The sequence below is a fragment of the Paralichthys olivaceus genome, chromosome 15 (genome assembly GCF_024713975.1).
Source record: "Paralichthys olivaceus isolate ysfri-2021 chromosome 15, ASM2471397v2, whole genome shotgun sequence".
Taxonomy (NCBI): domain Eukaryota; kingdom Metazoa; phylum Chordata; class Actinopteri; order Pleuronectiformes; family Paralichthyidae; genus Paralichthys; species Paralichthys olivaceus.
In genome coordinates, this window is record NC_091107.1 from 6,831,252 (window position 1) to 6,844,574 (window position 13,323).

At 41.9% G+C, this 13,323-nt stretch overlaps 1 protein-coding gene across 19 annotated transcripts in view; it reads left to right on the forward strand.

Moving 5' to 3' along the window:
- The window catches only part of nbeaa (neurobeachin a), an 85,592-nt gene extending 72,431 nt beyond the window's left edge, over positions 1–13,161 (forward strand). For 12 of the 19 annotated variants that reach the window (XM_020097247.2, XM_020097250.2, XM_020097254.2 and 9 more), the window contains 23 exons: positions 375–439; positions 1,120–1,228; positions 1,486–1,652; positions 2,596–2,720; positions 2,823–2,972; positions 3,416–3,552; positions 3,679–3,796; positions 4,404–4,506; positions 4,608–4,723; positions 5,534–5,646; positions 5,901–6,041; positions 6,121–6,240; positions 6,370–6,522; positions 6,641–6,805; positions 6,917–7,006; positions 7,915–8,107; positions 9,007–9,078; positions 9,385–9,540; positions 9,890–10,060; positions 10,200–10,301; positions 10,688–10,884; positions 11,026–11,177; positions 11,473–13,161. In XM_020097247.2, coding sequence (XP_019952806.2) covers positions 375–439; positions 1,120–1,228; positions 1,486–1,652; positions 2,596–2,720; positions 2,823–2,972; positions 3,416–3,552; positions 3,679–3,796; positions 4,404–4,506; positions 4,608–4,723; positions 5,534–5,646; positions 5,901–6,041; positions 6,121–6,240; positions 6,370–6,522; positions 6,641–6,805; positions 6,917–7,006; positions 7,915–8,107; positions 9,007–9,078; positions 9,385–9,540; positions 9,890–10,060; positions 10,200–10,301; positions 10,688–10,884; positions 11,026–11,177; positions 11,473–11,563 — 3,006 coding nt within the window. In that variant the 3' untranslated portion in view covers positions 11,564–13,161. Of the gene's footprint in view, positions 1–374; positions 440–1,119; positions 1,229–1,485; positions 1,653–2,595; positions 2,721–2,822; positions 2,973–3,062; positions 3,096–3,415; positions 3,553–3,678; positions 3,797–4,403; positions 4,507–4,607; positions 4,724–5,533; positions 5,647–5,900; positions 6,042–6,120; positions 6,241–6,369; positions 6,523–6,640; positions 7,007–7,914; positions 8,108–9,006; positions 9,079–9,384; positions 9,541–9,889; positions 10,061–10,199; positions 10,302–10,687; positions 10,885–11,025; positions 11,178–11,472 lie in introns of all 19 variants that reach the window. The other 7 variants (XM_020097256.2, XM_020097251.2, XM_020097257.2 and 4 more) reach the window with 3 other exon arrangements.
- Positions 13,162–13,323: the final 162 nt, after the last annotated feature.

The window sequence follows — 13,323 nt, forward strand, 5'->3', positions numbered from 1 at the left end:
TCATCAAATCTGGCTAAAGGTTCAAGAAAATGTGTAAGTGACTGTGGCTCCGTAGATACAGCGGGTTGTCCACTAATCAGAGGGTCGGTGGTTTGATCCTCAGCTCCACCAGTCCACATTCTGAAGTATCCTTGGGAAATCTAAATTGCCCCTGATGGCTGCTCTGTCAGTGTGAGATAGAATAAGCGCTGTGTGTAGTAGAGCTGAATGAATGTGTGAATGTTTATTGTAGTGTAAAGCAATTAGAGTGGTTGATTAGACTAGAAAAGCTCTATATAAAAAAAGGTAATTTATATATAAGATTTGTTTTGCCCACATCAAACATCCTTCTTCCTTCCCTGCTTTATTAATCTTTGTCCTCTGCTTTAATATAGGAATGGCAAAACTCCATTCAGAAGAACGCCGGTCTGGCCTTCATTGAGCTCATCAATGAGGGAAGGTAATCCATCACACTGACTGATTATCACCCAACATCACTCCCTGTGATTCACACATTGATGCAAATACTGTTATCAGTGCTTAACAACTAATGATAGAGCCCTAATGAGAACCTCACCAGGATAAGTGCAAAGTGCCATGTGTGTTCAGTAGGAAGTCGAATCATTAGAGTGCAATTAAGTTTACTGCTGATTTGTGCTGCTCTATTTTCAGTCCCTGTAATCTTTTAGTCCAAAGTGTTTAGTGGAGTATTGGTGCAAAACCTAATTAAAGTGAAGTAAAGATAAACACAAATCAAAGAAAAAAGGAAGTAAGCACTTTAAACTGACTGTTTCCGGTTACATACATACATACTTAAATGTATACACAAATTTCCAGTATTGATATTTTGGGCAGTACAAATGTTGAAAAAAATTGTTAATGATTCCTAAGATGTCGTTATTAAAACCTTTATGACATAGAAATGTAATTGAGGCTTGATATTTACAGTTTAACCACAACCCAACAAGATGAATGAAATATATTTACCTACTGTACATGCATAAATCAGCTGATCCCTGACCTGATCTGTGTTTGTATAATTTTGAAAAGGTTGTGATATTCAGGAGAACTCCCTCAAATGTCGTCTCACTGAGGATCTGTCATCTTTGTCACTTCCTGTGTCTCTCACTCCTTCACCAGACTTCTGTGTCACGCCATGAAGGATCATATTGTGCGTGTTGCTAACGAGGCAGAGTTCATCCTGAACAGACAGAGAGCTGAGGACGTTCACAAACACGCTGAGTTTGAGGTAAACCCACAGAGCACCGCTGCCGTTCGTCATTGCATAGCCACGCCACGCTATCTGAGGATGCTCGTGGTTTTCAAATGCAGTACCAGTAAAAAATAAGTAATTTGTTTAGATTTAGAACTAGTTAATGTAGATAACAATCTTTGAAAAGTTGCTATATTGACAATTAATTGTTTTTTGTCTCTTCTTTACCACAATCTCCTCGTCTCTAACAGTAACCCTCTTTGTTTTCTCACTGCTCCTGTTCTCTCCTCCAGTCTAACTGTGCCCAGTATGCTGCGGACCGGAGAGAGGAGGAGAAAATGTGCGACCACCTCATCAGCGCCGCTAAGCACAGAGATCATGTGACGGCCAACCAGCTGAAGCAGAAGATCCTCAACATCCTGACCAATAAGCACGGAGCGTGGGGAACAATGTCACAGAGGTGAGAGGAGCCGCGTGTCCAATTACACTGTGAGACGTTTTACACAATTTGTCATTTTACAGGAGACATCACTGTGGCTGATTGCTCCCATGGAACGTTTCTTGCATATAATGAGACTGTGATGTCAGCAGCGTCCATCATGTGTGATCCATATTGCTGTGATATTTTACTTCCTGTATGTTTTTGCTTTTATTTGTGTCACTACAGTAAAAGTAGCACTGTACATTCAAATACAGAGGAATTTGGAACCTATTTATATCACAGTCAGTGTAAATCAGGATTCATGAATCAACATTTGATATCTCTATAATTTATTGTATATCAACTACAGCACACACAGTCATCTGCCTGTGTGAGACTGATCTCCTTATTTAGCGTGCACACACACCCACACGCACACACACACACGTTACCTCCATGATTGCTTGTTATCCAGATCTGCCTCCAGGCCGGCAGCTACTCTAAAGACATGTGATTTAATTTGAGGACAGGCAACATCTGAAGCCCGTCTTCCACATGTCACTGTTAATGAAGTAAATTGTAAACCACAGCACTGGAGATGTTAATAAACACTTCTCGCTCTCAGATAAAAAGAAAAGTTTAATTGCATCTGTAGTGCTCCAGCCCTTAAGATATCTTTAATGTTCAGATTAATTTCATCACCTTTTTATGACTAAATCCTATGTTTCATATGTTTCATGATACTTAAGTCAATTTTCTTCCCAGCTTAAAGGCAATTATTGGTGTTTGCAGATGTGGAAAAATTATTAACTTTTGCCTGTATTATTATTTGGAATTGCTGCTCATTATCCCAATATTAACAGAAAGTTAATTATGTCACCTTTGACCTCAGATTCATTTTTAACTTTATCTTCCCAGAGTGCACACCTTGTTTTACCTGCCACCAATGAAATAGCTAATCATTTGCTCTTCATGTCCTCAGCCAATTACATGACTTCTGGCGTCTAGACTACTGGGAGGACGACCTGAGGAGGAGACGGAGATTTGTGCGAAATGCCTTTGGCTCCACCCACGCCGACATGTCACTCAAATCCCTGGAGGACTATGGTGTGTAATGTGTGCTAATGCAAATGTTCAGTAACTTTATTTTTTATTTTTTTGCAAACAACAGAACTCTCACATGCACGTTTACAAACTCACCTTACACAGGTACAGAAGAGGAAGAGGAGGGGCTGAAGTCGAAAAAGAATTTCCGCAGCCAGTCAGTGGTCGCCCAGAACCCAGAGGCGGAGTTAATGCTGGAGGGAGACGATGACGCTGTCAGTCTGCTGCAGGAAAAAGAGATTGATAACCTCGCAGGTAACACACACACACACACACAGACGCACACACAGACAGACACGATACTACAGTGCGACTAAACAGCAAAATGTGTGACTCTTGTTTTAGTACGTTTCCGTCCGAGACTTTTTACCTCCAAAGGCAAGTTGGACAATTTTAGCAGCTCCTCTAACCAACCAGCTGATGAATCTGACTTTAGATTATTATAAAATCATAATTTAATTCACTAAAATCTGATTCTGATATAAACCAAACAATTGAATCCAGTGATTCCTCCGTGACTCACACATGACCTGGGTGATTACAGCAGATACATGTTCAATCTCAACTAACATGAAATTATTATATTACAGTGTGTATCATTTGATTATCAGTGGTTATGATGATTGCTTATTACTATTGTTTATTATGAGGGTTACTGTCAGTGTTATGAAGACTTAAGCAATCCACTGTCCCCCCAGGACCTGTGGTTTTGAGTACTCCCGCTCAGCTGGTCGCTCCTGTGGTGGTGGCTCGCGGCACTCTGTCCATCACAACGACAGAGATCTACTTTGAGGTGGACGAAGAGGATTCTGCCTTTAAGAAGACAGATGCTAAAGTGAGGACAAACTGTCTTTGTTATTGTTCAGTGCAGGGAAACTGAAAAGGTTTAGATCACATTCTCTGTAAAAAGGGACAGATTGGATTATGTTTTTTATTTTGAATGGCTGTCCACTCTCATCAGGTCCTGGCCTACTCTGAGGGTCTGCACGGCAAATGGATGTTCAGTGAGATCCGAGCTGTGTTTTCCAGACGATACCTGCTGCAAAACACTGGACTAGAGGTCTTCATGGCCAACAGAAGTAAGTTTGCCAAGTTCTTATTAGTAGTTTACAGATCCGCTACCAAAAACCTAGATATCCTTGCCACGGATAGTATTTTTATTTAGTTGCCATCATTATTATAATCCCATTAAATTAAACTAAGCCCCAAACTGTTTCTGGAAGCAGTACATCTATCAAGTGCAGAATGTACTTGCCTTGATTATTAATTTAGGAGCCCTAAAAAATGTTTTGGTAATTGATACCAACATGGATAGCAAATCCCAAAAGCTCAACTTAATTAATAATAATTGGGCCAGTATTAAAAAGATGCAGTGGATTCCAGCTAAGAAAATACAGTGGTTTGTGAAGAATTTAGAAATGGATTTAAACCTGTGGATTAAAACATCATTAGGATAAAAGCATTAGCATATCTAGGTCAAGTATAGTCTCATTCTGTCAATGTGTTTTCTCAGTGGTGTCATTCCAATCTTTCTTTCTCAGTGTTTTTGTAAAACGTTGTTCAAAAACAGGACCAGTGCCGTTCCCTTTACTCGAGGTTAAATCTATGCTCAAAATAATGTCCCAGTATGAGGTGAGTTATTTGTTTTCAGCTTGTTGACGAGATGTTGTCTCTTCCTCTCTCCAGCGTCTGTGATGTTTAACTTCCCCGACCAGTCCACAGTCAAAAGGGTGGTTTACAGTCTCCCACGGGTCGGGGTCGGAACGAGTTACGGCCTCCCACAGGCCAGGTAGGTGCAAGGAGTTGTCAGCTGGTCCACTACTGTCGGTTTTATGATTTGAATAAAATAAAAGAGTGACTCATTAATGTCTGTGTGTGTGTGTTTCTCAGGCGGATTTCTTTGGCAACCCCTCGTCAGCTCTTCAAGTCGTCCAACATGACTCAGCGCTGGCAGAGAAGAGAGATCTCTAACTTTGAGTACCTCATGTTCCTCAACACTATTGCAGGTAAAGTCCATTTTTAATGAGCTCTCATTCTGCCAAGACTGTTATTGTGAATCTTAGCGTTTGGATTATTTATGAAGTAGTGAAACACAGCTCTGTCTGAGGAGCTTGTTCTTTTTCTCAGACCAAAGATAAACCTGTGTCAGTTACAGGACGAGTGTACCTGCTGTTTGTCCCCAGTGTGACCTGCAAATACACACACATACAAATATACATTATTAAAGTGACCACAATGGCTGATGTACAAAGTACTAAAAGCAATGCATTGGAAATTAATGTCTGAAGTAATTGCTATTTTAAGTCTTTTATGTACTGGAATTTATTTTAAGAAACATATACTATATATATTATAGAATATAGATACCAATACCCCCACTACAACGGAAACTCCATCATAAATCTCATTAAGTTGAAAAGGGAAACAGCAATGGCAAGAAAAAAAAGATTTAAAAAAAAATCATTAAATGTCAAAAGAGATATCATAAAAAAAAATGCCTAAAGGCGGTAAGTAAAAATATATAAAATATTTAAAATTGAAAACAAAAGTAAATAAATAACTGAATGCATGAATCGGAATAAAAGGATCTACTCTAAGATGTATGAATAAGGCAAATAATATGCAGATAAATGAAAATGTGTCAAAAGCCTGATGAAAAAGGTCGGTCCTGAGATGACCTTATCCATAGCCACACTCTGCTGTACGGGGCCATCTCATGACTTTAAATGTAGTAATGATTATTTTATTAATAATAGTTAATAATATTGATTAATCCACTTTGTTTTTTCTCTCCCATCCATCTCTCGTCCCTGCAGGGAGAACCTACAATGATCTGAACCAGTATCCCATCTTCCCCTGGGTCTTGACCAACTATGATTCAGAGGAGCTGGATCTCACTCTACCTGGAAACTTCAGAGACCTCTCCAAGGTAAGAGCCCCCAGACCCATAACGCTGAATTGAAAATGTGCTACTAAGACGATATTATGAGGGGGAAATCAGGTCAATTGCATGTACCACTTAGATTTAGAGGGAAAATCCATTTTGTCATCCTACAGAGGATCAAAATGGACTTGAGGTTGTTAGTTTGAATGAATGCTCTCTGGAAGAATAGAAGAAAACGACTTAATGTATATTTTCTTTATATTTGTTGACTTCCTGTATTTCTCCCTGGTGTCTTCCAGCCAATCGGTGCCCTGAATCCCAAGCGGGCAGCCTTTTACGCGGAGCGCTACGAGACGTGGGACGACGACAGCACGTCTCCTCACCACTACACTACCCTGTACTCCACTGCTCACTCAACACTGATGTGGATGCTCAGAATAGTGAGTAAAAACTTAAGACACTAACAAACTATAAACCCCAGCAGTGATTTCAATTATTTGTCCATTCTTCCGCCTGTAGGAGCCTTTCACCACGTTTTTCCTCAACGCCAACGACGACAAGTTCGACCATCCAGATAGATCCTTCTCCGGCATCGGCCATTCGTGGCGGAACTGCCAGAGGGACACGGCTGACGTCAAGGTAACTAAGGATCAACATCCTAAAGTGGCGCTGGAGAGAATGATATCAATATTGTGGTCACAGGGTTTTTTTGAACATCAAGCAATGATTGTGTGGAAATAAACTCTGTGACTCTGCTGTGTCCTTCAGGAGCTGATCCCAGAGTTCTACTATTTGCCGGAGTTGTTTGTCAACAGTAATGAGTACGAGCTCGGGATGCGTGAAGACGGCGTCCCTGTGTGTGATGTGGAGCTTCCTGCCTGGGCCAAGAAACCTGAAGACTTTGTCCGCATTAACCGGATGGTGAGAGACGCAGTTACAGTCTCTTCTAGAATATGAAAAATGGATTTAAATCCACCGGAGATACGTGTAACATATTCTTCTCCTCTTCTTACCTCTCTCTCTCTCTGCACGTCACCAGGCGCTGGAGAGCGAGTTTGTGTCGTGCCAGCTTCACCAGTGGATCGATCTAATATTTGGCTACAAGCAGCGGGGGCCGGAGGCAGTCCGAGCCCTCAATGTGTTCGACTTCCTGTCCTACGAGGGAGCAGTCACCCTGGACAATTTAGACGCTCCGCAACGCGAGGTTGGTTTCAAACACACCTGCCACCATGAAATCAAAGGGAGACAAATGTCTTTCAACCTTCCTCCTCCGCTCCCACGTCAACATCATCTCTCTCTCTCTCTCTCCCTGCAGGTTATTGAGATGCAGATTCAGCTCTGTGGTCAGGTCCCCTCGCAGCTGCTGATAGAGCCACACCCACCTCGCTCCTCCGCCATGCACCTGGTGAGAAAACCTCGACTCCCTGGGGAAATTGGACTTTTGAGTTTTGCAATCGTACACGCAGAGCCACTGAAACACAAAATGGAGACATCAGCGTGTTTAATTATCAAATTTGAGCAACACTATGTAACTTTGACTGAGCAACAGCGCCCCCTGCCAGAGATTGAGCAGTTTTCATGTGGACAAAAAACAATGTCCATTCCCACTCACTGAACCTAAACACAAAACAGTGGATATTACCCATGATCCCTGAAAAAGAAGCACTGCCGCTGTAACAAATTCACCAAACTCTGTTTAGAATTCTTCATATTTAAAAAGTTTTATAAATAAATAGATAAACGCTTTTTAACTTATCTGCACTTCAGCTTTACTCTCTAATCATTAAAACTGATTTTTGAATCTGCTATTTTAAGGTAATAAAGTTGCATAGTGTTGCTTTAATATCAGTTATGGTATGAGTAGCCACCATTACAAGGTGAATGTATTTGTGAAATTACATCACACACAGGTTGTGTATGTAATGATGTTTTCTCAAAGTGAGCCCCACCCCGGTGTTAGCCTCTCCGTCCCCCCCGTCTCCCCTCAGCAGCACGAGGCCTCAGTGTCTCCACATCAGAGCCACATCCATGTCAACCCAAACCTGTCAGTCCTGAACCCAGACCAACCAGAGCCTCCATCTCCTCCCCTGGGCCCAGAGCCACCCTCAGTGTGTGAACCTGCTCTGACCCTGCGCTCCCACTAATATACCTTTTCCCTTCCCCTCCCTCTGACCCATCTGTTCTGTCTTTCCCTCTACCTCCGTCGCCATCCCTCCCACCCCCCCTCCCCTCCTCTCCTCCCCTCCCCGACCTTCCCTCCTCGCTCTGCTCTCCTCTCTGTCCCTCTCTCTTTCTCTCTGTCTGTCTCACCAGTGTTTCCTTCCCCAGAGCCCTCTGATGTTTAAGGATCAGATGCAGCAGGACGTCATCATGGTGCTCAAGTTCCCCTCCAACTCCCCCGTCACGCACGTCGCGGCCAACACGCTCCCACACCTCAGCATACCGGCGGCTGTTACCGTCACGTGTAGCCGGCTGTTCGCAGTCAACCGCTGGCACAACACAGTTGGTGAGTGTTTGTGTTCAGGGGGACCGGCATGAAGAATGTTGATTTCCATAGAAATACAAAGAATGCAACATCACATCGACTGCAACTTAGTTCAAAATAATTTGAGTATCAAACTAAAATCCTTAGAGCTTAGAGCTCAGTCATACCTGCACCATGATGCCACTTTAAAGACTGAAGCATGACATGACATTATCTGATCAATATACATGGTTTCATTTGCGCCAGTGGTTTAATCTATTGAAGAGACAATGTGAGATATTGATATTTGATAATACAGAAACACACAGAGTTCATAATGATGCTGGAGCGATCGTTCGGACAATCGATCACTCAAACATCCACAGCCATTTTAATCACCAGTTGGTTTTTAAAGTCATTTATCTAAGACCTGATGGTTCTTTTGTTTAAAACATGAACATTTGCTGCTTTTGTCTTTTTAGAATCGTAATATTTATTTTGAGGATTTGTTACTGACACATAATTTAGACCAGTTTATGGACACATGTATAATAAGAGTTCATGTCACTGTTGGTCACTGAGCCCATAGTTTTTTGTATTTGATTGTGTTGTATTAGTTGTTAGTCTGATTTACCCCACATCTTGTATGTTGACATGGAAATATTTGTAATTAAAGTCTAAATTAACCCAGTTAATTGACTCATTAGCGCAGCAGGCTAGGTCTAATTAACTATGCTAAAGGGATTATTGAGGGTCATGACGCAGTTCAAATGGGTTTTCTTGTTGATTGCCACATTAGGGACTTATCTTTTTCCACTTCGGATATTACATCAGAGAACACTAGTCAAGTAAATTGTACAAGAGGATGTAGTTACCGTTCACCATGTTATGATGCATGTATGTACATGTGAATATTTATTTGTAATCCTTTGTCCCTCCAGGCCTTCGAGGAGCTCCAGGATACTCCCTGGAACAGGCTCATCATCTCCCCATCGAGATGGATCCTCTCATAGGTCAGTGCACATGCAGATTTTACTGGTGTTAAGTTTTTAGCTGCTAATCTGTTCCTAAAAACTGCTGGATGATCTGAACGGATAGTATCTGCAGCATTACCAGCTTCCAGTAATGATGTTATCAAGGACACAATTTCCTATAAGGAGATAATGAGGGCAGCCAGGTCACCAGCGGGACTGAAGTCAATATATTTCATGATACATTTAAATCGCTGACCTGAGTATTGAACTTCCTGCAAAGGTTTCAGAACATTATTGCATCCATTTGCCCTCATTAACCTACATTGTGTCCGTTCTCCCCTGCAGCAAACAACTCAGGCGTGAACAAGCGTCAGATCACTGACCTGGTCGACCAGAGCATCCAAATCAACACACACTGTTTTGTGGTTACCGCCGACAACCGCTACATCCTGGTGTGCGGCTTCTGGGACAAGAGCTTCCGTGTTTACTCCACTGAAACTGGTACGTTGTTTTTTTGGTTTTGTTAATGACACATTTTCTGGATTTTGTTGAGTAGCTGCCAGAAGTTATTTTTTTATTCTGTCAGAGGTCCAACTTTACATGTGGATCATGCAGACTTTGTATTTGCATTTGTATTTTTATTTCAATTTAATAAACCACAGGAGATTTGGAGAGCTCTTAAAATAGGCATCGCTGTATTTATTAGTCCAGAGATTTAAACCAATGACACACTGTTCACTAACCCTCATCTTGAAGTGCATTTATATCCCAGAGAGTAAAAAAACATGGATTTATAAAGAATGCGTCCACACACACACAGACTCAATGTCCTCCTGCTTCCTCTCCACAGGAAAACTGACCCAGATCGTTTTTGGCCACTGGGATGTGGTGACGTGTCTGGCGAGGTCAGAGTCCTACATCGGAGGAGACTGCTACATCGTGTCTGGCTCCAGAGACGCCACTCTTCTTCTGTGGTACTGGAGTGGACGACACCACATAATAGGCGACAACCCCAATAACAGTGAGTGGCAGCGTGGTGTGAATGTTTCTGTTTGCATGAATATGTTCCTGCGAAGAGATTACTTCAATAAACAGCTTTACAGGAGTGAGGCTCTTCTAACCAGAGCTTTGTGGTGACATGTGTGTGTTTTCTCCTTCAGGTGACTATCCTGCTCCCAGGGCAGTACTGACGGGACACGACCACGAGGTGGTGTGCGTCTCTGTCTGTGCGGAGCTGGGGTTGGTCATCAGTGGAGCTAAAGGTTTGTGTGTTTTCATAATCTGTTTGTGCCAAAGAGAGGCAAAAGATTTGGAGATTAAGTAGATGATTTTGATTTGGAGGTCACTAGAAATGCATCAAAAACACTAAAGGAAAAACCACAAAAGCCTAATATGGGCAAAATTTTTTGATATTTGTGTGTAGTGAATTTTGAATATCAATAAATAAGTTGAAATCTCTTATTGTGCTCTGCCAAGACTTGAAAGCCCTTTGCTCAAGATCTTAATGATTGACTACGTTAAATTAAAAAAAACTAAATTCAGAAAGAATTGTGCAGATTCTCTAAACTGTCTTCAGACAGTTTTTTACGAAATGTATTGTTTACGAAATTCACCATCGCCGATGTCAATGTCATTGCTGCTTCCTCAGAGGGCCCGTGCCTGGTCCACACCATCACAGGGGACCTGCTGAGGGCCCTGGAGGGGCCAGAGCTGTGTCAGCGGCCTCGCCTCATCTCAGTGTCCAGCGAAGGCCACTGCATCATCTACTACGAGAGAGGCCGCTTCTGCAACTTCAGCATAAACGGAAAACTGCTGGCACAAATGGAGGTCAACGACTCCACACGGGTAAGGCGGTCACGGTTGATACGGTTTACGTCAACATGATATAATATCTTTTTAATGCAGCGTGTATGAATAATATCCTTATTCATACATATAGTTCCTGGAGCCTCTTTTACCCTCTTTCTCCTCTCGATCTCGCTCCAGGCGATCCTGCTGAGCAGCGACGGACAGAACTTGGTCACAGGCGGTGATAACGGAGTTGTGGAAGTGTGGCAGGCGTGCGACTTCAAACAGCTTTACATCTACCCAGGCTGTGATGCCGGCATCCGCGCCATGGACCTCTCACACGACCAGAGGTGAAACAGATGGGGTGTGGTTGTGTCAGACAGAAGTAGATGAGGGCGGTGTGACGGTTTGTTAGAAGGCAGGCAAATCCAGGGCGCTGTTTTCTAAAGCACTGCTGTAGTTGGGTCACCTCCAGGGCAGAATACTGAATAATCATAAATGAGGCAGTTATTTTAATCAAAGCTCAGATTATGTCCCAGGCCCCGGGAAATGATTCATAAATAAATAGACCGAAAAATTTGCATTTTATAGAAAATGTCTATAGTTTGTTTTCAAGATGTGACTTTCTGTTTGCTCTTCTCTCAGGACCCTGATCACTGGCATGGCGTCCGGCAGCATTGTGGCGTTTAACATAGACTTCAACCGCTGGCACTACGAACACCAGAACAGGTACTGAGGTTGGACGGTTTGAGGAAGAGGAAAGGAGAGAAGAACGAGAGATGAAAAAGGAGACATTGCAGTCTGCTGTGTATCTGCGATGCGGGGAAACGACAGGCACTGAGAGGAAGAGAAGAACAAGTACTGGACCCTAGGCTCTAATCTGTTGAGAAGCTTGCTGGAAAAAAAACTTCCTTCGTGCACGCGTGAAACTACACACGTGTGTAACCACAGACACATAATACCCCCCCCCCCCTTCTCCGAAGATACACACCAAAACCTGCTAATAAAATAGACAAGACTGCAGAATGGGGAAAGAGAGCAAGTCAAGCAGGCGCTGTAGAGATCGATCCTACCCGAGCCACTCACAGGACTGGTGCAGTTGCTGCTCCAGGTACGCTTAATGCTTCACAGACTATGAACCTAAGTTTTTCTCTCTCTTTTTTTCTTCTTGCTTTTAAATTTTGTTCTGTACTTTTCGTTTGAGCGGAGGAGGAAGTATTTGAGTGGACTCTGAATTTAAGACTCCTTCAATGTGTCTAAACGGATTAGAATAGTGAACCGGCCCCACCCACTGTTCAAATAGCGGTGCTTTTGGCTTGATCTTAAATTCACCTGTGAAAAATGGCCTGGGGGGTATGATTTTTATTTTTATTTTATCTAATTGATTTTTATTTCATTTTCTAATTTAATTTGTTTTCTTTTACCCACAGCAGGGTTAAGTCTGATGTTTATGTAAATACGACTCTGCTTCCTTCAGAGTCTACACTTGTTCTTTCACTACACAAACTGCGCTTATCACCTTTAATTTATTAATGACTTGCTGTATGTAAAATATTGTGTAATAATTATTATAATGTTGACAAGACTGATGGTAATAACGACAGTGTCAAGGATGGTGATTGCTTTGCCGGAGATAGTAACAATGAAGCGGTCTTTCCAGTGCCACCACGGATGACGACCACGATACTGACATGATTTCCTTTGTATATTTGGTGATTGTTTTGTCAAATATGTACATATAGTCTTGGTTCAGGCTCGGTGGGAGACTTAATCAGCTGAATAAGACTGAAGCCGCAACGGAAACCTTCACTTACCCACATTTGTTGATTATTTAAAAAAAAAAAAGAGAATCAAATCAATGTAAAAGTTTGTTTTGTATTTGCACTTTGCACCAATCACATATCATTATTTATTAGCTTGGTTCTTTCTGGTCGGCTGCCATTTTGTTTAGGTCCATTTTTTTTCCCCCCTGCGGGATTATTTGTGCATTGATGTTTGTATTTAAAACGTTGAGCTCATGTGTGATTATTAAGTTTTACAACCTCACAGTTGTAAGCAATATCATGATTCTGTAGCTGATAGAGGCGGGGGAAGGAGGCAGGCGCCGGGATGACGTGTGGGACGTACTGTATGTGTGAAGCCATCTTGATCAAATGCGCACATGCACATACTCTATCAACAGGTTCGACTTACGTATCCAAAAAAAAGGTTAAATATTTTTGGATCTATGAAACCCTAAAAACTATTGTATTCATGTTTTATTGCAAAGATGTAAAATATGACATGTGTGAGTTGAAAAAAAATGATGATAAGAAAAATAAAATATGCAAAGAATTTGATGACTTGACGTGTCATTGGTCACATGTTTATTTTCAATGCGTATATCAGACGAAACGAAATGGTTTTTTGACTGTTTTTAAAATTTGTGAAAATGATGAATGAACCTTTTCCCTATGGTTTGAGGTGAAGAATGTGAGGAGTATTTTTGCCATGTCA